This window comes from Phalacrocorax carbo, chromosome 32, assembly GCF_963921805.1.
Source record: "Phalacrocorax carbo chromosome 32, bPhaCar2.1, whole genome shotgun sequence".
NCBI classification, from domain to species: Eukaryota; Metazoa; Chordata; class Aves; order Suliformes; family Phalacrocoracidae; genus Phalacrocorax; species Phalacrocorax carbo.
Genome location: NC_087544.1, coordinates 147,031 through 172,393, shown reverse-complemented (window position 1 = coordinate 172,393; position 25,363 = coordinate 147,031). Strand labels below are relative to the sequence as shown.

Genomic DNA, 25,363 nt, shown 5'->3' with positions numbered 1-25,363 from the left:
TTTTTGGGGTGGGGAGGGACAAAGGTTTTGCGGTGATAAGGCATGAAGATTTTGGGGAGAAATGTTTATGGTTTGGGGATTGGGAAGGGATAAAGGTTGAAGGGCTGAGGACAAAGGTTTTGGGGTGAGAAGGGACAAGGTTTTGGGGTTGGGATGGGACAAAGCTTTTGGGGTGGGGATGACCAAGGGTTTTGGGGTGACAAGGGACGAAGACTGGGGTTGGGAAGGGATGAAGGTTTTGGGGTTGGGAAGAGACACAGACTTTGGGTGAGAAGGGACAAAGACTTTGGGGTGAAGACAAAGGTTTTGGGGCTGGGAAGGGATGAAGGTTTTGGGGTGAGGACAAAGGGTTTTGGGGTGAGGACAAAGGTTTTGCGGCTAGGAAGGGACAAAGGCTTTGGAGGACAAAGGTTTTAGGGTGAGAATGGATGAAGATTTTGGGGAGAAATGTTGAAGATTTTGGGGTTGGGAAGGGACGAAGGTTTTGGGGAGAAAGGTTAAGTTTTTGGGGTTTCTCTTCCCCCGGCGCGGCCACAGAGCGGGTCACCTCAAGGACGAGGAGGTCACTGTCCCCCTGAGCACCACCAAGAGCAAGGACGGCGTCTGAGGGGGGGAGAGGATGGGCATCGGGGACACCTGGGTCCTGCCGGGCCAGTGGGGGTGGGGGACGGGACCCCCGGGGTGGGGCGAGAGCCCCGGGGGGGGGACGACACAGCCCCCCACCCACGGTCCATCCCCCCCCTCCCCGGGTGCTATTTATTTAATCCCAATAAAACCTCATCGCAACGTCGGCGTTCGATATCGCTGCCCTCCCGGGGACCGGGGGGGGTCCTCGTAACCCCCCCCTCCCGCCCCCCCTGGGAACCCAGGCATTCGGGGACCCCCACCCTAATGAGGATTAATTTCCCCAATATATTACCCTACGCCTGGGTCCTGGCTCTCAAGCTCCGGCCTTTGCCCCAATTCGGGTGATTTAGCTGCAAAATAAATCTGTAAAAGGATTAATTCACATGTCAAGCCGGGGCCAGCGGGTGGCAAACGGCCCAGACGGGGCAGATTTTACCCCAAAAAACAGGGTAGCATAACCCCAGTATCAGCCCTCAGAGAAGCCACATCCCAGCATCTAGACAGCTGGTTTTTACCCCAAACAACAGGGCAGCACAACCTCAGTATCAGCACTCAGAGAAGCCACACCCAAGCACCTAAATGGTCGGTTTTTACCCCAAACCCAGGCCTCTCCCGCCACACCACTGCCCCCAAACCCCCCATTTTTACCTCAAAACAACCCCAATTCCACACCACTGCCTTTTAATCCATTTTTATTATGAAAACAAGCTGTTTTGGTGTCACTTTTTTGTATTTTTTTTTTTCCCGGATAAGACACAACCGTGAAGCTTTGCTGAGGGGAAATTGGGGTAAAACCCACCCGTTTTAGGGACATTTCAACGTCCCACCCCCAACAGGGCGCGAAAACAAGGGAAAAACCACTCATTTTTAACCAAAACGCTCTCATTTTCACCTGAATCGCGCTCAAGGGGGGGGAAGGAGAGAAACCACTGGGCTGGAGCCGCTTCATCACCCAGAGCCGGAGGTTGCTTTTTGGTGTAGTGGTGGTTTTTTAGGGATTTTGGTTAATTTAGGGTTATTTTGATAATTTTTGTGGCTATTTTGGCTATTTTTGGGGCTATTTTGGTCATTTTTGGGGGCTATTTCATCATTTTGGGGGGCTATTTCCGTCATTTTGGGAGCTAGTTCTGTCATTTTGGGGGCTATTTCCGTCATTTTCTGAGGCTATTTCCATCATTTTTAGGGGTTATTTCCATCATTTTGGGGGGTTATTTCCCTCATTTTTGGGGTTACTTCCGTCATTTTTAGGTGTTATTTCTGTCATTTTAGGGGCTATTTCCATCATTTTAGGGGTTATTTCTGTCATTTTTGGGTCATTTTTCTGCTCAGGGGGCCGGTTTTGGGTTGCTCTGCCGCCGTCCCGGTTGGCTCCTCTCTTTTTGGGGGGTTCTGAGGTGAAATTCAGGGTGCAGTGGCGGGGAGGGGGAGGGGTTCGGAGGTAGGTTTTTAAAGTTGATTTTTAGAAAAAACAGGCACATTCAGTCAACGGGACCCTTGGGGGCAGGAGGGGGTTGGGGGGGATATCGGGGTGTCCCCGCAGAGCCCCAAAACAGCGGTGTTTTCCCGCCTTTTCCTGTCAGCGGCGTTTTCCCGCCTTTTCCTGTCAGCGGCATTTTCCCGCCTTTTCCTGTCACCGGCGTTTTCCCGCCTTTTCCTGTCAGCGGTGTTTTCCCGCCTTTTCCTGTCAGCGGCGTTTTCCCGCCTTTTCCTGTCAGCGGCATTTTCCCGCCTTTCCCTGTCAGCAGCGTTTTGGGGGTGAAAGCGGCTTTTTCCCCCCAAAATTACCCCACCCTCCCCAAACCCCAAAAACAAACCCTGTGCGACCGTGGCGGGCTGGGGGGCAGGGATGGGGATGGGGCGAAGCATTTCTCCCTCTGCGCCACGTGGGAGCAATGAAAATCCCAAAATGGAGGGATTTTGCCCCGTTTTGTGGCGGCCGGAGGAAGATGGTGGGGTGTAAGGCCTCATCTGGGCGGGGTGGGGGGGGCTATGGGGAGCATCCTCCGAGGTGGGAGAGAAAAGAAATGATAAAAACAGGGAGAAATAAAAGGAAATACAAATAAAATGGGGGGCAAAAAAAAAATCTCCCCGCCCCCAAAATATTGAAAAATTAACAAAAAGTCCCAAAACCGTGACCCCGGCTGGCGCAGGGGTCTGAATTTTCTCAAAAAAAGGGGGGGGGAAGTGAGTTTTTTGGCATACCGCATTGCCAGGGAGGCGGCGGAGTGGATTTAGGCGCCTCATTTTGGGGTGGAAAAGTGAGGAAATGGGTAATGGGAAAGGCAGGGCTGTCCCATCTGTGTCCCCTCGGTAGGGACAGGCGTCACCCCAAAAGCCACCCCGCAGGGTGGGGACATGGCAGCGTCACCCCCTCCTCGGCTGGGGGGGACGGACACGCACCCCATCTCACGGCGGGGAGGTGAGAAAGAAACCCTCGTGCTGCAAAAACGAGTAAAATAAACCCTGACGCCCCCTTCCCCGAGCGATAAAAAACCCAACAAATCAACCAAAAAAACCAGGGGGAAGATTTAAAAAAAAAAAAAAAAAGGAAGAAAAAAGACCCCGAAAAAGGGGAAAAGAACGCCCCAAAAAAGAGAGAACCACCAAAAAAAGGGGGAAAGAGCGCAAAAAAAGGGAAAAGAGCCCCCAAAAAGGGTAAAGACATTAAAAAAAAGGGAAAAGAGCCAAAAAAAGGGAAAAGACGCCCCAGAAAGGGAAAAGGTCCCCCCCTAAAAGAGAAAAGACACCCAAAAAAAGGGAAAAAGACATCCAAAAGAAAGGGAAAATACACCCACCCCTCCCCAAAAAGGGAAAAGACCCCCCCAAAAAAGGGAAAAGATCCCCCCAAAAAAGGGAAAAGATCCAAAATAAAAGGGAAAAGACCCCCCCAAAAAAGGGAAAAGATGCCAAAAAAAAGGGAAAAGATGCCAAAAAAAGGGGGAAAGATGCCAAAAAAAGGGGAAAAGACGCCAAAAAAAGGGAAAAGACGCAAAAAAAAAGGGAAAAGATACCCCAAAAAAAAGGGAAAAAAATCCAAAAAAGGGAAAAGACCCCCAAGAAAAGGGAAAAGACCCAAAAAAAAAGGTGAAAGGGGTGAAAGGAGGGCAGCGGGGAGCCCGTTGCGTCGGCGGAGCGGGATCAGGAGTTGTTCTGGTTCTGGTAGATGGAGGCTTTTTCCTTCAGCAGGTCCAGACACAAGTGGCAGCTCCAGCTCCCTGCGGGGAGAAGGACACGTGGGTGGCCCGGCTTTACCCTCGTTAGGGCTTCGTTAAGGGTCACGGCTTCCTAATTACACGCAGGGAGTGACGGCGGGGGGGTGTTTACAGGGCCGTTTGGGGGTTTGTGACCCCGCAAGCCTTCCTCCTCCTCCTCGTTAACCTTCAAGCGAAGGCAGCCAGGAGAGGGGTTGATAATTAACCGCTGGGATAATTAATCAGCTTCAAGGTGACATCGGGATTTTGGGGTTGGTTTTTTCTGTTGTTGGGAATGCTGTGGGGTTTTTTTTTTCTGCTTCGACGCCATGAGGCGACGGTGGGAGGAAGAGGAGGAAGAAGAGCGATTCCCCCTCGGCTCTACCGACCAGTACGGAGAGATTTTGGGGAGCAAACGGTGTCGGTGATGGATTTTGGGGTGGTAAAAGGCTTTTCCCCGCTTCTCCAGAGGAGTGGAGGAGGAATAATTGGGGAGCAGGCGGAATGACGGACCCCATCATTTTCGATCGTGGCACGACAGACCCACGATTGCCCCCCCAAAACACAGGCTGTGAAATATTTTGGGTGGAATTCTGCTTGTTTTGACCCACATCCGTAGAGGGGGGGGCTGGGGTTTTGGGGGGAGCGACACTCACCTTCGGGCGGCTCCGACATGGGAGGGGTGAGACAGTACATGTGGTAGCCGCGGTCGCAGTCGTCGCAGAAGAGCAGCTGGTCCTAAGCCGAGGGCGGGGGGAAAAAAAGGGGGAAATTCGGATGATTCAACGCGGCTTTGCCTAAAGGACGACGCGGAGGGGACGAGGGTCCCTCTCTGTCGTCCTCCAAGCTCTGGTGGAGCGACCAGAAAGACATCGCCAGGTCCCCCAGACTCCCAAAAGCACAATCTTTTCCCCCAAAACAGACCCTCCTGTGCCCTCAGACTGTTAAAAGCCCAAAGATTTCCCCCCAAAAAGACTCTCCTGTGTCCTACAGACTATTAAAGCCCAAAGATTTCCCCCCCAAAGGACTCTCCCGTGTCCTACAGGCTATTAAAGCCCAAAGATTTCCCCCCCAAAAGACTCTCCCGTGTCCTACAGACTATTAAAGCCCAAAGATTTTCCCCCAAAAAGACTCTCCCGTGTCCTACAGGCTATTAAAGCCCAAAGATTTCCCCCCCAAAAGACTCTCCCGTGTCCTACAGACTATTAAAGCCCAAAGATTTTCCCCCAAAAAGACTCTCCCATGTCCTACAGGCTATTAAAGCCCAAAGATTTCCCCCCAAAAAGACTCTCCCGTGGCCTACAGACTATTAAAGCCCAAAGATTTCCCCCCAAAAAGACTCTCCCGTGGCCTACAGACTATTAAAGCCCAAAGATTTCCCCCCAAAAAGACTCTCCAGTGTCCTACAGACTATTAAAACACAAAGATTTCCACCCAAAAAGACTGCTCTGTGCTACTAACCTTTAAAAGCACAACAGTTTCCCACAAAAAAAGACTCTCTGGTCTTCTGTGGACTGTTAAAGCACATTGATTTCCCCAAAAATTCTGTGTCTGTGGACCATTAAAAGCACAAAGATTCTCCCCAAAATACTCTCCCATGTCCTACAGACTATAAAAGAACAAAGATTTTCCCCCCAAAAGACCCCAGCTCTGTCCTACAGACCATTAAAGATACCATAATTTCCCCTCAAAAAGACCCTCCTGTGCCTTAGGGATGGTAAAGCACTAAAATTTCCCTCAGGAAGACCGTGCTGTGCTACGGATCATGAAAAGCACAATGATTTTCCCCAAAATAAGACTCTCCCATGTCTGAAAGACTATGAAAGCCCAAAGATTTCCACCCAAGAACACTGCTCTGTGCTACAAACCTTTCAAAGCACAAGGATTTCCCCCCAAAAAAGGCTCTCCCGAGCCCTACAGACTATAAAAGCACAAAGATTTCCCTCACAAAATCCGTCCTATCTCTCACGGACTACTAAAGCACAAGGATTTCCCTCAAAAAAAGACTCTCCTGGGTCTGTGGACCATTAAAACCCCAAAGATTTTCCCAAAAATACGCTCCTGTGTCCTACAGACTATAAAAGCACAAGGATTTCCCCGAAAAAAGACTCTCCTGAGCCCCACGGACTATAAAAGCACAAAGATTTCCCTCACAAAATCTGTCCCATGTCTCACGGACTATAAAAGCACAAGAATTTTCCCCAAAATAAGACTCTCCGACGTCTGATGGACTATGAAAGCCCAAAGATTTCACCAAAAAACACTGCTCTGTGCTACAAACCTTTCAAAGCACAAGGATTTCTCCGAAAAAAGGCTCTCCCGAGCCCCACGGACTATAAAAGCCCAAAGATTTCCCTCACAAAATCCGTCCCATGTCTCATGGACTACTAAAGCACAAGGATTTCCCTCAAAAAAAGACTCTCCTGGGTCTGTGGACCATTAAAACCCCAAAGATTTTCCCCAAAATATGCTCCTGTGTCCTACAGACTATAAAAGCACAAGGATTTCCCCCCAAAAAGGCTCTCCCGAGCCCCACGGACTATAAAAGCACAAAGATTTCCCTCACAAAATCCATCCTGTGTCTCACGGACTATCACAGCACAAGGATTTCCCTCCAAAAAAGACTTCCTGTGTCCTACAGACTATAAAAGCACAAAGATTTCCCTCAAAAAAAATCTCGCCGTGTCTCACGGATTATTAAACCACAAGGATTTTCCCCCAAAAAAGCCTCTGAGATGTCCTATTAAAACCTCGTCCCCGCAGCAAGAGGCTGCTCACAAACCCCCCGGGGTCTTCTTCCTCAGCCCTTCGCCGTGGGGTCGGACGGGGATGACACCCAAGGGTGCCCTGGTCCCTCTTGGGGGGTACTGCCCTCGTTTTGGGGGGTAGCGCTGTGGCGGGGGTACGCTCCCGTTGGTGCGGGGGGTACTCACGTCGTTCTCGGAGGTGCCGCAGATGTTGCAGCACTTGCACTCGATGCACTGCCAGCGGTACGTCTTGACGGCCGCCATCATCACCGGGGTGAACTGCAGGCAGGAGGGGTGCCCTGCGGGACAGGCGGGGCACGGGTGAAGGCAGGGGAGGGGGAGGAAGGCAGCCTTCGCACCCGCCCGAGAGCTTCGCGGCCGGTGGCCGGGTGGGATCCACCGAGCGTGGGGTCCTGCCCTTGCGGAGGAAGAGCCCCCCGCACCGGGCCGGGGGCGACCTGCCGGAGAGCGGCTCCGCCGAGAAGGAGCCGGGGGTGCTGGGGGGCGGCGAGGTGACCCCGAGGCAGCGCCGGACCCTCGGCGGCAGGACCGGCGGCGTCCTGGGGCGCGGGAACAGGAGCGTGGGCGGCCGGGCGAGGGAGGTCGTCCTCCCGCTCCGCTCCGCCCTGGGGAGGCCGCGGCCGGGGGGCTGCGGCCGGGTCTGGGCCCCCCGGTTTAAGAAGGCCGGGGAGCGGGTGGGGAGAGCCCAGCGGAGAGCTGCCGCGCTGGGCGGGGGGCTGGAGCATCTCCCCGCGAGGAAAGGCTGCGAGACCTGGCTCTGCTCAGCCGGGAGGACGGGGGGAGGCCGAGGGGGGTCTCGTCAGTGCTTCTAAATCGCTGCGGGGCGGCTGCCGCGGTCGGGGCCGGGCTCTTTTCAGCGGTGCCCGACGCCGGGACAAGGGGCAACGGGCACGCGTCGGGACACGGGAACCGCCTTCGCTGGAGGGTGCCGGAGCAGCGGAAGAGGCTGCCCAGAGAGGGTGCGGGGTCTCCTTCCCTGGAGACGTGGAGACCCCGCCGGGACGCGGTCCTGTGCCCCCTGCCCTGGGTGCGCCTGCTCAAGGGGGGGGTTGGACGCGGCGACCCCCAGACGTCCCATCCAACCCCCGCCATTTTGTGATTCACAGCGGGGAGAAAACCACCTTCTCTGACCCAAATCCTCCGCGCGGGTGAAGACGCCGGGGATGGTTCGGAGATTGCCGGCGGCGGGGAGGATGTTCTCCCCCTCTTACCTGATCGCCCGCAGTCCGAGCACGAGACCAACTCCTCCGGTTGTCCCGTCTTCTTGTTGATTTTGGAGTCTCCCAGGCAGAAATCGCAGTAGTTGTTGGGCAAAGCTAAACCGTCGGGTCCTTTCTTGGCTGGAAAAGCAAAGCGGGGAAGATGGATTAGCCGCGGGGTGAAGGTTTTTTACGCAGGACCGGGACAAAACGCTTCCACGGCGCAAATCCCGACGCTCGGAGGAGCCTTTCCCGCAACCTCGGAGCAGCCGGGGCGATGCCGCGGTGCCCAAAAAGCGTCGGGGGAGAGATGCCGCTCGCTCCCGGCCCCGGCGCGGGTGGTTTCTCAGCTTCACCGCCTTTTTCCGCGATGGGGATTTTGGCAAAGGGGGTTGTTTCGCTTACATTTCTGCTCCTCCGATCGCTGCGAGACGGGAGTGGGGGGTTGCGAATCGTCCTTGTCGTCGCCTTCTTCCTCGGCCAGGTGGGAGTGAGCGTAGTGGTAGCTCAATCCCGGCCGATTCTTGTAGCGCTTCCCGCAAACTACGGATAGAAACGGGGAAAGTCTGAGCTCATCCCGGCACCGAGCGAGATCCCGCACCCCAAATCATCCGGCATCCCCGACCCGCTCCCGTCTCAGGGCTTTCAAGCGCAGACGTCGCTCCCTTTCTGCCCCAAAATCACCTGGATTTTAGTAAAACCACCCAGAAACAGCCTAGAGAAGGGGTTTGGGGCTGGACCCTCCGGATCGGGTCTGGAGCAGCCGGAGAGGCGTCGCAGCTTCCTCTGCGCATCCCACCGCGGGAGGATAAAGCCGATTTGGTGGGTGATCGACACCCACCACGGCCGGATGACGACGGTGGCTCGTTAAGCGCAGCTTTACGGCCCTCGGTAAAGGAGCGAAACCAGGCGGGGATTAATCCAAGTGGCAAAAAGCCGGTCGGGAAGATACCGGAGGGTGGGATTTCCCACCCAAAAACCACCTCCTACACCAGCCGGGTGAAAAAAATCGAGGTTGTCTTCAATGTGCACGAGGGAGAAACCTCTTTTTTTGGGACCCCGAGGAGGGAAACGGCAGCAGCCGCGGGCACGTCTGGGCTCCGCTCCCTCCTCGGCGCCACCTCGCTCCTCCGACGCTGACCCAGAAGTCGCCCACCGTCCCCAAACGCCATCGATTTGCCTGTTTTCAACCCCATTCTGGTTTGGTTTTTTTTGCAGGACTGGGAGTTTTCACCCTCCGGTGGTGGCAGGTGCTTCCCTGGGGAGACCTCCGAGCACCCACGGGCGAGGGGAAGGGGCTCCCAGCTCACCATCACCTGCTTTCCGGATGGGGATTTTTTGGGGGGTGGATTTTCAGCCGTGCCACACCGAGGACACCCCACAACCCCCTTTCGGCCCCGAGGAGCGTGGGCAGGGCGAGCACGGAGCCGGCACTGGCTCTGCACCCTCCTGCTGCCGGCACGGTAGAGGAGGGAGGACGGGGATTGGGGTGAAATCCCCACAGAAAGAACCAGAGGGGGATTTACAGGGCCCGGCAGAAGGATTTGGCAACGGGTTTTCCCTGTGTATTCTCACAACATCCATGAAAATCGGGGGAAAAAGTCACTCTGGGATGAGATTTCTTGAGCCTGGAGTTTTTCTGTAACATCCCAGACCCTTCTGGATCCACTTGAAGCCTGAAAAAAACGCCACTGGGGCTTGTATCCCCTCTCATGGCATTGAATCACTCCAAAAATAGAGGGGGTGGGGGGGGGAAAAGCAGCCCGGCTCCACCTGCTCACCAAAAACGGGGGCTGAACCCCACCAAGACCCCGACGCAAGCAGCCGGCGCTGGCTTTTTTTGGGTCGAAACCCCCCCCGCCGGGCAAAGGGATCTGCGAGATGATGTTTCCCGCCCCTGGGGGGGGGGGGGGGAAACGCTGGCAAAACGTCACGAACCCAGCAAAAGGAAAAAAAAAAAGGGCTCGAAAAAAGAGCCGTGACGGCAATTACAACCTTATTACATCAAATTCTGGCTTTCTGGAGCCGACCGAGGGCACGATGGGGTCGGCCGCGTGAGCAGCCAGGCGGAGCTGGCAGGTGGCGTTTTCTTCCCGCCCCGGAAAGGTTTAAAATTGACCTTTTCCCCCCCCCCCCAAAAAAAAAACCCCACCAGGCAGGCCGGTATCTAAACACCAGTCAGGCTTCCTCCTCCCCAGCGGCGAGGAAGAGGAGCCACCACGAAGATGATCGCGGCTTTCCGGCTCGGCTACGGGTTTTTATTCCCAACCCGCCGCCAACGTCCACCCTAAACCTGCGGCCGACCCGTTTTGGGGGTTTATTTTAAAACAAAAAAAAGCGCCGGGTTTTGGGGGTTGGTGGTTTTTTTTTTCGCAAGAGAAGCAGCGACGTACTTTGGCGTCTCTTAAAAGGAAGGGGGCACGTGCCGGGCGCGCGGGATTTGGGAGGGAGGGAAGGGGTTTGGTGGAAACGCCGTGTTTTTTCCCATCCCCGCTGCGGTCGGGGGGGGTTAATCTTTGTTTTCCCTCTCCGGAGGCCGCTCTGCTGGCACGCACGACCGCTCTTCCCTGCTGGAAAAGGGTCAGGGCGAGCTCGGAGAGGAGCTGCCGGATCCCGCTTGCCGGCGGGGAGGCAGGGTTTGACGTCGCTCGGTGGCCTTTGGCTTCTCCCTCCCCGTCTCCCGCGTTCCCCCACCACCACCCCCGCTGCTCCCCGGCCCTCTCCCGCAGGCTCCAGCGAGGTTTGGTGAAAAAATAAAAGGAAAAAAAAGAAAAACAAAACACAAAACCCTAACGTTTCAGGAGAAGAAAGGCAGGAAGGAAATTAAAAAAGCAGACAGAGAGTGGACTACCTCGATCGGGAGGTTTCAAGGTATGCTTTTGTTTGTAACTATCTGAAACACAGAAAGAGAGTCGTGAGAAAACACACACACACACCCACAGCAGATCACGCACCCGAGCCAAGCGACAGACTCTTAAAACAAGAAAAAAGGGGAGGAAAAACACAACTACTTTGGGTTCAGGGGGGTTTTTTTGGGGGAAGAAACTAGTGTCAGCTCTTGCAGGACAGGAGGAAGAAGAGAGAAAGGTAATTTCAAAGCCTCACTTGCCCCTTTTTTGCTCCGTTCACCCTGTTTAAATTGCCTTTTTTCCCTCCCCCCCACCAGCTGGAGGAGGAGGAGGAGGAGGAGGAGGAAGCATCGGCAACCCTGGGCTCGCAGAGGAGCGGGCCACGAAGGTACGGCCTCGGAAATAACATCCCCTGGAGCTGAGGAGGTTTTCAGCCGGCGCGGGACCAGCGCGGGGCGTTGCTTTTCGCGGCTACGAACTCGTTAAGTGGCTTTAACGAGGGACGATAGCGCGAGGGGCGGGGACGGACTACGGCCAGCTTCGAAACCGGCCCGACGGACACGGATCCAACCGGGAAAATGGTGTCGGGGGTGCGTGGGTGGGTGGGTGGGTTTTGTTTTCAACCTTTGCGGGGGGTGTTTGCAAGACCGGGAGAGGTTTATCCTCGTTTTTACGCGCCGGGTGGCTGCAGAGCCCTTCGCTCGGGGCGAGAGGACGGCGTTGCCGGTGGGAAAACTCCAGCCGCCTTCGACCGCCGGAGGAAGGCTGAGAATCCGAGGGGTTCAAAAACACCCTCCCCCCTGCGTAAATCTACCTTTTTTTTTTTTTTTTTGAGGTTGAAAACCCAAATCCCAGTGGAAAAAGCCCCACGGATCCCAAAAGCAACGCAGCCTGGTTCCGCTCCCAGGCCCGAAGAGGCGAGGAGAGGTTTTCAGTACTCACTGTCACAAGCGTAGGGTTTATCCCGGTCTTCTAATATAGCCGCATCCAGCTTCTTGCGAGCCCCTCCGACACCTTTGCCCTGGGAAAAACAAGGGGAAAAAGCCAAGGTTTAGGTAAAATTACGGCCCAAAAAGCTTCTCAGGTGACGGGGAGGACAACAACGGCGATCAGTGCCGGAGAAAAGCGCGATCCAACACTGCCACGTAGTGGGTAGAGCCCGAAAGGGCTGTGGGACGCGAGCGGCCAGGACGGCTGCGTGGGGACAAAGGCATCGACGGATCACCCAAATCCCTCGGGATCGGGTCTTTCCCGCTTTGGGAAGGGGCAGATCCACGCGAGGTGGCTCTACCGCGCAGGATCTCTTGCGTGGCGGGGGGTTTTGGGTGATTAGTGGTCATTAGCGGCGAACGAACACGAGTTATTCAAGCCCCCGGGTGTTTTCTCTGCTCATCCCATCCACGAGGTCAAGCGCATCCAAGGTTTCCCCAGCCTGAGGTTCAACACGGACGCGGTCTGCGGAATAATCTGGAGTAATCTGGAATAGTCGCTGGAGGCGACTTTGAAATTAAACTTATGTTTTCAGAAAAGGTAAACGGGATCTCGAGGTACCGCGGAGCTGGCGCGCTGCGTATTCGCTACCCTGAGCCAACAGGCCGTCACACTTTTGACAAAATGCTGTCTTTTGGGTGAACTTTGCTCATTATAATATCATTATAGCACCAAGACACACCTCCGTCCCAAAAGCTACCCGCCTCTAAGGCGCGACCACCCCTCACTGGGCACGCGCTTGGAATTTCTTCTAGTCTACGCTTTTAAAAGTAAAGGGAGGCGGTTTTACACCAATCCTAATAAAGGTGCGTACGACTAGAGTCACTCAAGCTCCACCTGAAAGGTAAAAAAATAGCGTAAAACGTGTGAAGAGGGTGTTGGGGAAGATCCCGTCGCGTAGCACTGGCCTCTGGGAGCAGTCGATGGGCTGAGCCTCCTTCCCCCCTCACCGGGACGCCTCCGGGTAACACCAAACCACCTGGTTATACCAACTATTTCCCCGGGAAAACTTAGAAACCTCTCGATAGCGTCACTTTAAGTCTCCCACGCTTCATATTTGCTTAATGCATTTGTAGCTTAGCAGCGTTACTCGTCGTCTTAGTATTTGTGCGTGTCTTGTGACCAGCGATCTCACCGCCGGTAACCAAAGAACCTGCGTGTCTGTTGCTTTAATAAATTCATTATTCACTATTCATTAATCTGGCCGCGATCGTCCTCGTTGAACGCCACCGGCCGGGGCAAATTAGTTACTAACAAACACCCTGATGGGTGGTTACTTCTACAACCCTCAGTAGGCAAACCGTTGACCAAGTCTGAGACTAAGACTGGGCTTAGCCGCACCTAGACTCCTCTCGGAGGAGTTTAGAAAGCAAAGGGGGTCCTGCCTGAACCTCGTGACTCAACGGTAGGGTCTCCCCCGAGCCGCTCCTCGGACTCCTGCCATTAACGCAACACGGTCGCGCCCCGGGAGACGTCGGGGTTGTTCCAGCACCGACGACGCCTCGGATTTGCCAGGAATCGCCACAAAAAACAACGCCCGGGACCCGGCCAGACCCATCCAGCTGCCCTCACCTTGGCTTTCCCCTTCCCTCTCCGCTTCGGCGTATCTTCCTCGTAGTCTTCATCGTCCAAATCGTCCAGGAAGTCATCCGGCTCAAGGATCCGCTAGGGAAGAGGAAAGGGGTTGTCGCAGACAAAACCGCGGCGCGGATCGAGGGGAAAAAGGGGAAAAATTGGGGAGCGAGACACGTCAGGGCGGCGTCGGGTCACCCGTCAGCGGCCGAATGCGTTTCAAGCCTGTAGTGCTGAAGGAGGAGAAAGGATGTGGAATTTCTGGGGGGAGGGAGAAGGGATCCGCTACGTTTTACCCCTAGAAAAGTCACAGAAGGGCCCGACACGGCGTGAAGACGCTTGGGGGGAAAAAAAGTAATCAAAGAAAAAGGCGAAAAGAGGTAATTTGGAAAAATTATTCGGGTAGAAAAGCCCAGGGAGGGGAAAATACGGGGTATTTTGTCAGGAAAATTACAGCGCGCCATCGCACACGTTGCGCTGCTCTGTGCTTTTTTCGGGGGTAGGGGGATCCATCGAACCGCAGGCGTTGGCGGGTGAGGAGGCGAAGCGGGGTATCGTTAGAGCCGTCCGTTAACCAACTGGCCTAAAGACCAACCAACGTGCCTTGTGGGAACTGCTTCGGGTGGGGCAGGACGTCCCCTCCGGCCTAAACCGGAGCTGATCCGTACCAACCCGGGCTGCGATCCGCTAAGCCAAGGCTTTGCAGCCCACGGATCACGCGTTTTCGGAGGCAAAAAGCCGCTACAACGGCGGTCCCAGTGCGTTTCAAGTCCGATTTGTGGCTCCGAGGGGAAAAAGGGGGAGCTTCTACAATCCTGACACCGACGAACAGCAAAGCATGGGTGAGTGGTGAAGGGTGGAGCGTAGGGAAGGATTAACCCAGCTCCACACTTTTGTAGAGCCTTCATAATTAAAGAATCAGAGAATCACAGAATTGTAAAGGTTGGAAAAGACCTTGAGGGCCATCAAGCGCAGCCGCCAACCCGACACCCCCAGGGCTCCTCAACCGCCTCCCCGAGGGCCGCCCCGACACGCTGTTCGAGCACCCCCGGGGACGGCGACTCCCCCACCTCTCGGGGCAGCCTGTGCCAACGCCCGGCCGCCCTTTTGGGGGAGAAACTGTCCCTGTCGCCAGCCTAACCCTCCCCTGAGGCAGCCGGAGGCCGGTTCCCCTCGTCCCGTCGCCTGGGAGCAGAGACCGACCCCCCCCTCACTCCAGCCCCTCTCAGGGGGCTGCAGAGAGCGAGAAGGGCTCCCCTCAGCCCCCTCTTCTCCAGGCTAAACCCCCCCAGCCCCCCCAGCCGCCCCCCAGCACACTTGTGCTCCAGACCCTGCCCCAGCCCCGCTGCCCTTCTCTGGACACGCTCCAGCCCCTCCAGGGCCTCCTTGTCCCGAGGGGCCCAAACCTGAGCCCAGCATTCGCGGTGGGGCCTCCCCAGGGCCGAGCACAGGGGCCCCATCCCCGCCCCACACCCGCCGGTGCCGGCACGAGCCCGGGCGCTGGGGGCCGCCGTGGCCACCTGGACACGCTGCCGGCTCGTGTCGACCAGCACCCCCGGGTCCTTCCCCGCCGCGCAGCTTTCCGGCCGCTCCTCCCCAAACCCGCGACGCTGCCTGGGCTTGTTGGGACCCAAGCGCAAGACCCGGCTCTCGGCCTTGTTAAGCCTCACCTAGCTGAGCTTAGCCCACAGATCCAGCCTGCCCTGGACCTTGTGCCAAATCAGGGTGAAAAGGGGATGCTGGACCCAAATTTTGCTGGAAAGGAGGAAGACCTGAGCCCCTTTTTACTGCAGAAGACAAATTTGGGGTCTCCTCTCTCCCCGACTCACTTGTTTCTCCACCCAAAACCAGGGCTGCCTGCTCCGAGCTTCGTCAGCGGTCACATAGAGCCCTTGTGCTCCAGGCAAGGGTGAAAATTATGGGGAAAATCACAAAATACGTGTTGAAAAACAGCCTTTCCCTGGGATTAAACACACCCCGTGATTCTACAGCAATGGGAAGAGGCCAAACCATCAGCAGAGCGGCCCGAATTCCCAGGCAGGAGACATGGCTTCGACCTGCAACCAGCCCAAACCCTCTGCAGGACGAGTTATTGTCATTTCTAAGATGGAAAAAGAAACCGAGACCCTTGTAACCTCACTAAATGCTTCTTCTGCCTTCCCGTGCCTTCGTTTCAAAACCTAACGCTGCTCTCGAGCCCGTTCTCAAAGGGCTCGCGCAGAAACCGGTGCTTTGAAGAGTTGCCCAAATGTCTTTCTCCCTCCTCTGCGACAGCTAAAAATCTTTTAGAAATCAATTTGCTATAAAGAAAGGAATAAAAGGGAATAAAGCTTTGGGTACGAGTAGGAATAAAAGGGGTCTGGCTTGACAAGATGTCTCGGAGCTCGTCTCTACTCAAGGAGAAAAGAGACGAGGCGATAAAAAACCTGCGCTTGCTGCAAAAGGGCTCACGGGGGGGAAAAAACGAAGCCGGGGAAGGGAGGAGATGGCAGGGATGGGGACCGGCACCTCAACCTCCCCCCCCCCCCGGCCTTTTCACAACTCCCCGTGGGTCGATGAGGGATGAAAGCTGTCCTGGGGGCAGAGACAGCCAGCGTGGAGCCTAAAACTGGGTGCCTAGACACAATAAACCCCGCGATTTTAGGGTGAGATACGCCTTTCCCCCAAATTTTGGGGTCAAAATCTTTCTTCCCCTGAATTTTGAGGCCAGAATCTCCTTTTCTCTGAATTTTGGGGCCAGAATCTCCTTTCCCCTGAATTTTGGGGCCAGAATCTCCTTTTCCCTGAATTTTGGGCACAGAATCTGCTTTCCCTTGAATTTTGGGGCCAGAATCTCCCTTACCCCGAATTTTGGGGCCAGAATCTCCCCTACCCCGAATTTTGGGGCCAGAATCTCCCTTCCCCTGAATTGTGTGGCCAGAATCTCCTTTTCCCTGAATTTTGGGGCCAGAATCTCCCTTCCCCTGAATTTTAGGCACAGAATCTGCTTTCCCTTGAATTTTAGGACCAGAACCTCCTTTTCCCTGAATTTTGGGGCCAGAATCTCCCTTCCCCTGAATTTTGGGCACAGAATCTGCTTTCCCTTGAATTTTAGGACCAGAATCTCCCTTACCCCGAATTTTGGGGCCAGAATCTCCTTTTCTCTGGATTTTGGGCACAGAATCTGCTTTCCCTTGAATTTTAGGACCAGAACCTCCTTTTCCCTGAATTGTGTGGCCAGAATCTCCTTTTCCCTTGAATTTTGGGGCCAGAATCTGCTTTCCCTTGAATTTTGGGGCCAGAATCTCCTTTTCCCTCTGAATTTTGGGGGCCAGAATCTCCTTTTCCCTGAATTTTGGGGCCAGAAAAGAGGCGGAGAAAGCCGAGGGAATGAGGAAGAGGGTGGAAAACCAGAGCGGTGCGGTGGAGACGCGCGCGTTTCACGCTGAAGCTCCCCTTCCCAGCGCGGGGGAGGAGACCCTCTCTCCGCCGTACCTTCCGCGCACGGCTGTTGGTGACGGGGAACTCGCCCAGGCTGTCGTCGTCGATGCGGGGGTCCGGGAGGGCACGTTTCTCCAACGGGTCGGTCCTCAACAGGGCTTCCAGGCTGCTGCCGTCCTGAGAGATCAGCCCTTCCTTCTTCAGGGTCTGATCGGTGTCTGCGAGGGGGGGGAAAAGGGAGCGGAAAATCAGGGCGGATCCCGCTGGACCCCGTTGCGGCGGGGTCTGGCGAAGGGGTTTTACCGACCCTCGCCGACGATCCGGCGCTTTTTGGGCACGGTGCTGCCAAAAAAACCCACCCCACCGCGCGCGGAAAGCGGCGGAGGGAAGGATTTACCTGGTTTGATGGAAGGGAAGGAAAGCCTCGGGTCCTCCGGAGGATGAGCACGGCGTTTCTTCCTCCAGCGGCGCGCGGGGTAGGAGTAAAGCTGCCCCGCGGCTAAACCTTTAATTAAAAAAAACCCCTAAAATTACACGAGGGGACGACAGGCGCCGGCCCCTCGTCCCCAACGCGGCGTTTTCCCGGCGTACCTGGCCCTCGGTGACGTTTCTCCATCCAGATGTAGCAGTTGCTTTGGGCCACCCCGGTCTGGGAGTCGAGGAAGGGGAGGCGGACGCTGCGCTCGGCGCAGAGGCGGGCGTTGTAGTTGTGGCACTGCTCCATGGCGTCCCTGTAGTACTGCTCGCCGAGGCTGCCGGCGGAGAGAGCGGGGGTCAGCGCGCGCCCCGAGCGAGGACGACCCGCCTTTGGAACCCCTCGCTCCTAACGCAGGGAGGAAAATCCCTTCTTTGGTATCTGGAATTCCCAAGGCAGGGAGAAAAACCCTCGTTTTGTGTGTCTAATTCCCAGCGTAAGGAGAAAAACCCTCGTTTTGTGTCTCTAATTCCCAACGCAGGGAGAAAAACCCTCGTTTTGTGTGTCTAATTCCCAGCGTAAGGAGAAAAACCCTCGTTTTGTGTCTCTAATTCCCAACACAGGGAGAAAAACCCTCGTTTTGTGTCTCTAATTCCCAACACAGGGAGAAAAACCCTCGTTTTGTGTGTCTAATTCCCAAGGCAGGGAGAAAAACCCTCGTTTTGAGTTTCTAATTCCCAACACAGGGAGAAAAACCCTCGTTTTGAGTTTCTAATTCCCAACACAGGGAGAAAAACCCTCGTTTTGTGTGTCTAATTCCCAGCGTAAGGAGAAAAACCCTCGTTTTGTGTTTCTAATTCCCAACACAGGGAGAAAAACCCTCGTTTTGTGTCTCTAATTCCCAAGGCAGGGAGAAAAACCCTCGTTTTGTGTTTCTAATTCCCAACATAGGGAGAAAAACCCTCGTTTTGTGTGTCTAATTCCCAGCGTAAGGAGAAAAACCCTCGTTTTGTGTCTCTAATTCCCAAGGCAGGGAGAAAAACCCTCGGTTTGTGTCTCCAATTCCCAAGGCAGGGAGAAAAACCCTCGGTTTGTGTCTCTAATTCCCAAGGCAGGGAGAAAAACCCTCGGTTTGTGTCTCTAATTCCCAAGGCAGGGAGAAAAACCCTCGTTTTGTGTCTCTAATTCCCAAGGCAGGGAGAAAAACCCTCGTTTTGTGTCTCTAATTCCCAACGCAGGGAGAAAAACCCTTGTTTTGTGTGTCTAATTCCCAGCGTAAGGAGAAAAACCCTCGTTTTGTGTCTCTAATTCCCAACACAGGGAGAAAAACCCTCGTTTTGTGTTTCTAATTCCCAACGCAGGGAGAAAAACCCTCGTTTTGTGTGTCTAATTCCCAGCGTAAGGAGAAAAACCCTCGTTTTGTGTCTCTAATTCCCAACGCAGGGAGAAAAACCCTCGTTTTGTGTGTCTAATTCCCAGCGTAAGGAGAAAAACCCTCGTTTTGTGTCTCTAATTCCCAACACAGGGAGAAAAACCCTCGTTTTGTGTCTCTAATTCCCAACACAGGGAGAAAAACCCTCGTTTTGTGTGTCTAATTCCCAAGGCAGGGAGAAAAACCCTCGTTTTGAGTTTCTAATTCCCAACACAGGGAGAAAAACCCTCGTTTTGAGTTTCTAATTCCCAACACAGGGAGAAAAACCCTCGTTTTGTGTGTCTAATTCCCAGCGTAAGGAGAAAAACCCTCGTTTTGTGTTTCTAATTCCCAACACAGGGAGAAAAACCCTCGTTTTGTGTCTCTAATTCCCAAGGCAGGGAGAAAAACCCTCGTTTTGTGTTTCTAATTCCCAACATAGGGAGAAAAACCCTCGTTTTGTGTGTCTAATTCCCAGCGTAAGGAGAAAAACCCTCGTTTTGTGTTTCTAATTCCCAACACAGGGAGAAAAACCCTCGTTTTGTGTTTCTAATTCCCAACACAGGGAGAAAAACCCTCGGTTTGTGTCTCTAATTCCCAACACAGGGAGAAAAACCCTCGTTTTGTGTCTCTAATTCCCAAGGCAGGGAGAAAAATCCTCGGTTTCTGTCTCTAATTCCCAAGGCAGGGAGAAAAACCCTCGGTTTGTGTCTCCAATTCCCAAGGCAGGGAGAAAAACCCTCGGTTTGTGTCTCTAATTCCCAAGGCAGGGAGAAAAACCCTCGGTTTGTGTCTCCAATTCCCAAGGCACGGAGAAAAACCCTCGGTTTGTGTCTCTAATTCCCAAGGCAGGGAGAAAAACCCTTGTTTTGTGTGTCTAATTCCCAACACAGGGAGAAAAACCCTCGTTTTGTGTCTCTAATTCCCAAGGCAGGGAGAAAAACCTTCGTTTTGTGTTTCTAATTCCCAACACAGGGAGAAAACCCCTCGTTTTGTATCTCTAATTCCCAAGGCAGGGAGAAAAACCCTTGTTTTGTGTGTCTAATTCCCAGCGTAAGGAGAAAAACCCTCGTTTTGTGTCTCTAATTCCCAACACAGGGAGAAAAACCCTCGTTTTGTGTCTCTAATTCCCAACACAGGGAGAAAAACCCTCGTTTTGTGTCTCTAATTCCCAACGCAGGGAGAAAAACCCTCGTTTTGTGTCTCTAATTCCCAACACAGGGAGAAAAACCCTCGTTTTGTGTCTCTAATTCCCAACGCAGGGAGAAAAACCCTCGTTTCGTGTCTCTAATTCCCAAGGCAGGGAGAAAACCCCTCGTTTTGCTCGAGGAATTTTGGAATTTGTTGTCTTTCTATTTGGAATTCCCAACGCAGGGGGAAAATCCCTGGTTTTGTATTTCTCATTCTTAACGTAGGGAGAAAAAAACCTCATTTTCCATGAGGAATTTTGGAATTTTTCGTAGTTGTATTTGGAATTCCTATCGTAGGGAGAAAAACCCTCATTTTCCATGAGGGGTTCGTAACACAGAGCGAAAAAAACATCATTTTGTGTTTCTAATTTCTAGTGTAGGGAGAAAAATCCCTCGTTTTGCACAAGGAATTTGGGAATTTGCTGTATACGAGACGTTGCTCTGTCTTTCAGCACTGCAACGGGTTCCGCTGCTTCCAGGGATGCTCCTCCTTGCTCTCCCTTGGGACGCATCCTAAAGAATTGGAGTAAATTCGGAGGGAACCCCCTGACTAAGGCTAAATTAAAACGGTGTTGCAATCAACGGTTGATTGCATATTGATATTGATAATCAATATCGATTAGAAGAGGGTGAGAAATGGCCCGAAAATGGGGCTTTGAAATATAACATAATTCTGCAGCCCTCTCTGCTAGCTGGAGGGGGAAGAGGCAGAGGGGGCGTACGGGGAGGATTTAGGGACAGAGGTAGAAGTGGAGATCGCTGTGAAACACTTAAATTTAAGAGTGAATCGGTGCGACAGGAGGGTCGATGGAAAGAAAAGCGCCCACGGCTTTCGGATGACCAACCCCGGCACGCATCCGCCGGGAAACGCCGCGTTTCCAGCCCGGAGGAAGCGCCGGACCAAAATATCTCCTGCGCGAGGTGAAGACGCGACGCGAGGCGATATTTGCGGAGGACAGAGACGGCGCCTCGGCTCAGTGAAAGCACGGAGGCCGTGCGAGAGGCGACTACAGCCTTCCTTGCCACTGGCAGATGGAGCGTGGCATCATTGAGAGATCCCCTCGGCCTCCAGAGAGAGAGAGAGAGAGAGAGATCCCCCCTCGGCCTCCAGAGAGAGAGAGAGAGAGAGAGAGAGATCCCCCCTCGGCCTCCAGAGAGAGAGAGTGAGATCCCCCCTCGGCCTCCAGAGAGAGAGAGTGAGATCCCCCCTCGGCCTCCAGAGAGAGAGAGAGAGAGAGAGAGAGATCCCCCCTCAGCCTTCAGAGAGAGAAGGAGATCCCCCCTCAGCCTCCAGAGAGAGAGAGATAGATCCCCCCTCGGCCTCCAGAGAGAGAAGGAGATCCTCCCTCGGCCTCCAGAGAGAGAAGGAGATCCCCCCTCGGCCTCCAGAGAGAGAGAGTGAGATCCCCCCTCGGCCTCCAGAGAGAGAGAGAGAGATCCCCCCTCGGCCTCCAGAGAGAGAGAGAGAGAGAGAGAGAGAGATCCCCCCTCAGCCTTCAGAGAGAGAAGGAGATCCCCCCTCAGCCTCCAGAGAGAGAGAGATAGATCCCCCCTCGGCCTCCAGAGAGAGAAGGAGATCCTCCCTCGGCCTCCAGAGAGAGAAGGAGATCCCCCCTCGGCCTCCAGAGAGAGAAGGAGATCCCCCCTCAGCCTCCAGAGAGAGAGAGATAGATCCCCCCTCGGCCTCCAGAGAGAGAAGGAGATCCTCCCTCGGCCTCCAGAGAGAGAAGGAGATCCCCCCTCGGCCTCCAGAGAGAGAAGGAGATCCCCCCTCAGCCTCCAGAGAGAGAGAGATAGATCCTCCCTCGGCCTCCAGAGAGAGAAGGAGATCCCCCCTCGGCCTCCAGAGAGAGAAGGAGATCCCCCCTCAGCCTCCAGAGAGAGAGAGATAGATCCCCCCTCGGCCTCCAGAGAGAGAAGGAGATCCCCCCTTGGCCTCCAGAGAGAGATCCCCTTGGTGTTTCTCACGCCCCCGAAGCCCGCACCGGCATCTACGCATTCCTAACGGATTCGAGCGGCCGTGGGCATCCCTCTGGTTTCCTTAAGTGCATTAATCACGCCCCATCCTTTTCAAAAAGCACAGCCTCCGCCATGCCACGTCTCTCCGCTCTTCCTTCAACCCCTCAGGGCTGCAACAGCCGCGCGGCCGCCGCGTCCCCACAGTCATTCGGACGGTGACAACGCCCCATTGCGCGTGGCAACGAGAGGGGGAGAGCTGAGGGTCTGTTCGGCTGCCGGAGAGCGAGCTTCCCCCTCGCCGGTGCCGGGAGGAGACGCGCTCTGGGTTTATATCAATATATATCGATTTTGGCACTTTAATATCGGCTGGAACGACTGCACAGAGCCCAGGGAGCCCCGTAATCACCCACGCTCCCAAGACGGCTAATTTAAATGAGCAAAGAACGAGCCCGTGAGGAAGCACGGGTGGTACGCGAAGCATCTCGCCTGACGGAGGAAAAGGAGGTGGGAGAGAAATCGCTTGGTCGCAGGGTTTTTATTCCAGCGCAAGTTGGATGTGTGAGGAGACGGCCGGAAGAAAACCAAGAGAGGGAATAACTGCGAAAACGATGATATCGGTAAATATTAAATGCAAACGAGGATTGTTGTGCTCGTTTCCTCATGGAGGCTGGAGCTGTGACGGAGAAACGGGGCTCAGTGTGACGGCGGCGGTTTTGGAAGGGGGAACAGTGCCCCAGCAGCAATTAAAAGCGATGAGAAAGGTCCCAAATTCCCGTTTTCTCTCTGCTGACTGCAGAGGGAGCCCAAATCCCAGGCTCAGGCACAGGGGATCATGACGCTCGTGGAGTTTGGGGATGTAAATCCCTCCCGGAGCTTTTAATTTCCTCTTAAATCATCACACTGCTCCTCGATAGCTCGACTCACACCCCGATAACCACCAACTCGGAGCCTTAAAACTTCCTTGCAGCATCCAGATGAAGCCCTGCCAACAGGAGGGTCACACAGAGGAGGAAAACTTGGTGTTTATGGTAATACAACCCCAAAAAGAGTTTGGTTGTCCAACTTATTTCCTTCCCACTGGCTTGATTTCAGAGTTTGGGGGGGGGGAAAGAGGCAATCTGTCCCCAAAACAATAATATGTGGTTGTTTTAGGTACAAATTAATGGAGGACTCCTAGTCTGCGTGAGAAAGGCACCAGGATTTGGCTTCAGCACCTAGAAAAGCTTCGTGAAACACGTTTTCAAGCACTCCCCAAGCGCTGAGGGGGTGGAGAGGGACCACAGGACATAATAAGAGCGGAGATCTCCTCTCCAGCTCCGACGTATAACCCTATAGGGTTATAATCCTCCCTTATGCTGCCCCGTGGTCTTCGTCCCCAAAACCGAGGGGCGCTTCGAGGCTCAGACGCTCGCCGATCCCCGCATGCAACCCCACGACCGCCTCGAGGAAAGCTCCGCCAAGGAGAAACGCCGCTTAAAAATCTACGCCGAATGCACAAGCGAAGAGCTAACGAAGCCGTCGGGCTGCATTTTAACCAGCTCTAACGAACCCAATTATTGCTCCCGGCGGACTCGGCGCGGCTTAGAGCCTTCTACAGCTGCTAAGCAAGTCCTAAGCGCCCTCAAGAGCGGCTTCCAGTAATGCACGTCGCATCAGCGGATGGCTGCAGAAATAACTAGGTGGTTTTATGTGTTTTAGCACCGTCAGTAAAGAGATCACGGCATAGAAACAGCTGAAAAAAAAACCAATTTGACTACCTCCATGCCCAGAACCACCAGGAAAATGCAGGGCAGGGCTTCGTGCTGAGGCAGGTAACGCGCGCCTGCGATTTAAAGCCCTCAAAGGTCATCGTTGGAGACTGTCCTGCCCTAATCGCTGCTGTTGTTCGGAGAAAAATAAAGCAGGGAGGGATTCGACAGACCAAACTCTTTGTCGATGGTACCCGGAGATACGAGAACGACCCACGGAATAGCTTTAAAAAGTAAAAAAAAAAAAAAAAGAAATCTTGCTGCGCTCCTCTCCATCATCCTCGCGGGCAAGCTGCGACTGGAAACCCAACGGCAGCTTCTGAGATAAATCAAATACATTCGTGTTTCAAAGGCGGGTAAGGCGAGATGTTCCGCTTCACTGAAAGCCGCGGGTCCACGGGAGCGCCGGCGAAGGCGTGTCGTTGCGAAGCGTCCATTCAGGGTGAAAAAAAGAGTCTGAAAAAGGAGGTTTTGTGATTCATCGTTCGCGCTTCTCTCCGAAACAATCCAAGGGGTCCCAAAAAGGCAGCAGCACGTCCGCCCGTGCCCTTGGCCAGCCACGAGCTTCTCCAGCCGCTTCGCTAACGCATCTGCGGGCAGAAAGGCTGCAAGACGGACGGACCCAGGGCCGTCGACTTTCTTAACGAACCCCAGCTCGTCAGAGGAGACCCCAACGCCTCTTAACAAACCTTCGTCTCATCGGGGAAGACCCAGAGGGGTGCAAATCGCACCCCATTTTGCACCGACGCCCCACCACGAACGGAGGTTTTGGAGGAAACGGCAGCAGGGACGCGACAGTGCCGAGGTTAAAGGGAGACGCCAAAAAAAAAAAAAAACCCTGGAAGATGATAAAAAAACACCGGGAGACGCCAAAAAAAAAGGTAAACAAGTCTAGATATTCCCTCTGGACAGGACAGGCCTCCCTTATAGACCTATATAGGGGACCTCCTGTACACCCCTTGCTACGGCAGGGTGGATAGTAGGGCACTATATACCTCCCCAAGGGTACATATGCCCCCCACACTGTAGGGCTCTATAGGGTATAGACCTCTACTCTCAGCCTTTATGGGGCTGTACAGGGGAACCTGACTCCTGGGGCTCTATAGGGCCCCACTCATAGGGCTGTATGGGAAGGGGAACCTCCATCCCAAAGGCTCTATAGCTTCCCCTCTCACAAGGACATATTGCAGAGACCCCACCCCGCTCCCAGGTGTCTATAGGGCACAGCCGTATAGGACCATAAAGTAGAGACACCCCCCCCCAGGACATACAGAACCCATATCGGGGGGGTGCTTCACTCACACAGGGCCATAGAGGGGAACATCCACACTCAGGGCTCTACAGAGCCCCCCTCACTGGGCCATGCAGGGAGAGGGGGCACCCCTGGGCTCTACAGGACCCCTCCCAGGACCATGTAGGGGGAAATTCCCACTCTATTAGGCCCCCTTCAGAGAGCTTTATAGAGGTACGCGCCCCACCCCCCGGGGTCTATAAGAGCCCCTCGTGGGGATGTATGGGGTTGTATACGGATATATACGGATGACACCCCCCGCTCCTTGGCCTCCACAGGACACTCTCACAGGGCCATACAGCGGGGCGTCCCACCCTTGGGATTCTGTAGGCCCCCTCTCAGGGGACCCCCACCCCCTATAAGACCCCTCATAGCGCTGTTTGGGGGGGTCTCCCCTCACAGAACCCTACGGAGGGATTCTCTCCTCCCGCCCCCCCCCAAAGTTCCCCCCGAACAATGAGCGTTCCCCCCCCCCCCCCCCGCGCCCGCGACACGGAGAAGGTGTGGGGGGGAAACCCCCCTTTTCCCGCGCCGGGCCGGACCGCACCATTGCCCCCTCCCCCCCCCCCCGCGGAGGGACGGACGGACAGACGGACGCGGACAGACTCACAGCTTCACCACATTCTGTACCACCGCCGCCATCTTCCCTCCGCCGCCGCCGCCGGGGGCCCCTGCGCCGCGCCGCGCGCATGCGCGGCGGGCCGGGAAAGGGAGGGGGGAGAGCGGGGAGCGC

General features: G+C 54.7%; 2 protein-coding genes across 4 annotated transcripts in view; one reads left to right on the top strand and one right to left on the bottom strand.

Moving 5' to 3' along the window:
- Window positions 1-2,710, top strand: part of LOC135310279 (solute carrier family 22 member 6-like) — a 15,537-nt gene extending 12,827 nt beyond the window's left edge. For both annotated transcript variants that reach the window (XM_064437492.1, XM_064437493.1), the window contains exon 11: window positions 538-2,710. In XM_064437492.1, the coding sequence (XP_064293562.1) occupies window positions 538-607 (70 nt within the window). In that variant the 3' untranslated portion in view covers window positions 608-2,710. The remainder of the gene's footprint in view (window positions 1-537) is intronic.
- On the bottom strand, window positions 1,303-25,339 carry DPF2 (double PHD fingers 2). Of its 2 annotated transcripts, XM_064437494.1 has the most exons (12): window positions 25,241-25,339; window positions 17,208-17,368; window positions 17,014-17,121; window positions 16,671-16,834; window positions 13,197-13,289; window positions 11,577-11,655; window positions 10,637-10,678; window positions 8,191-8,328; window positions 7,798-7,926; window positions 6,752-6,864; window positions 4,475-4,556; window positions 3,155-3,842 (listed from the first exon to the last, which is right to left on the bottom strand). In XM_064437494.1, the coding sequence occupies exons 1-12, from the start codon at window positions 25,270-25,272 to the stop codon at window positions 3,766-3,768; spliced, it is 1,218 nt and encodes a 405-aa protein (XP_064293564.1). In that variant the 5' UTR covers window positions 25,273-25,339; the 3' UTR covers window positions 3,155-3,765. The 2 variants fall into 2 exon arrangements, with proteins under 2 accessions (XP_064293565.1, XP_064293564.1); XM_064437495.1 differs by lacking the exon at window positions 10,637-10,678 and having other exon boundaries at window positions 1,303-3,842; window positions 25,241-25,338.
- Window positions 25,340-25,363: the final 24 nt, after the last annotated feature.

Bases quoted from the DNA above. Each gene is read 5' to 3' on its own strand.
- DPF2 (XM_064437494.1), bottom strand. From the start codon at position 25,272: ATGGCGGCGGTGGTACAGAATGTGGTGAAGCT. The intron at 8,329-10,636 runs GTAGTCCACTCT...TTCTATCCGTAG, and splicing joins CTTGAAACCTCCCGATCGAG to TTTGCGGGAAGCGCTACAAG. The intron at 6,865-7,797 runs GTAAGAGGGGGA...CCTGTCCCGCAG, and splicing joins CTCGGACTGCGGGCGATCAG to GGCACCCCTCCTGCCTGCAG.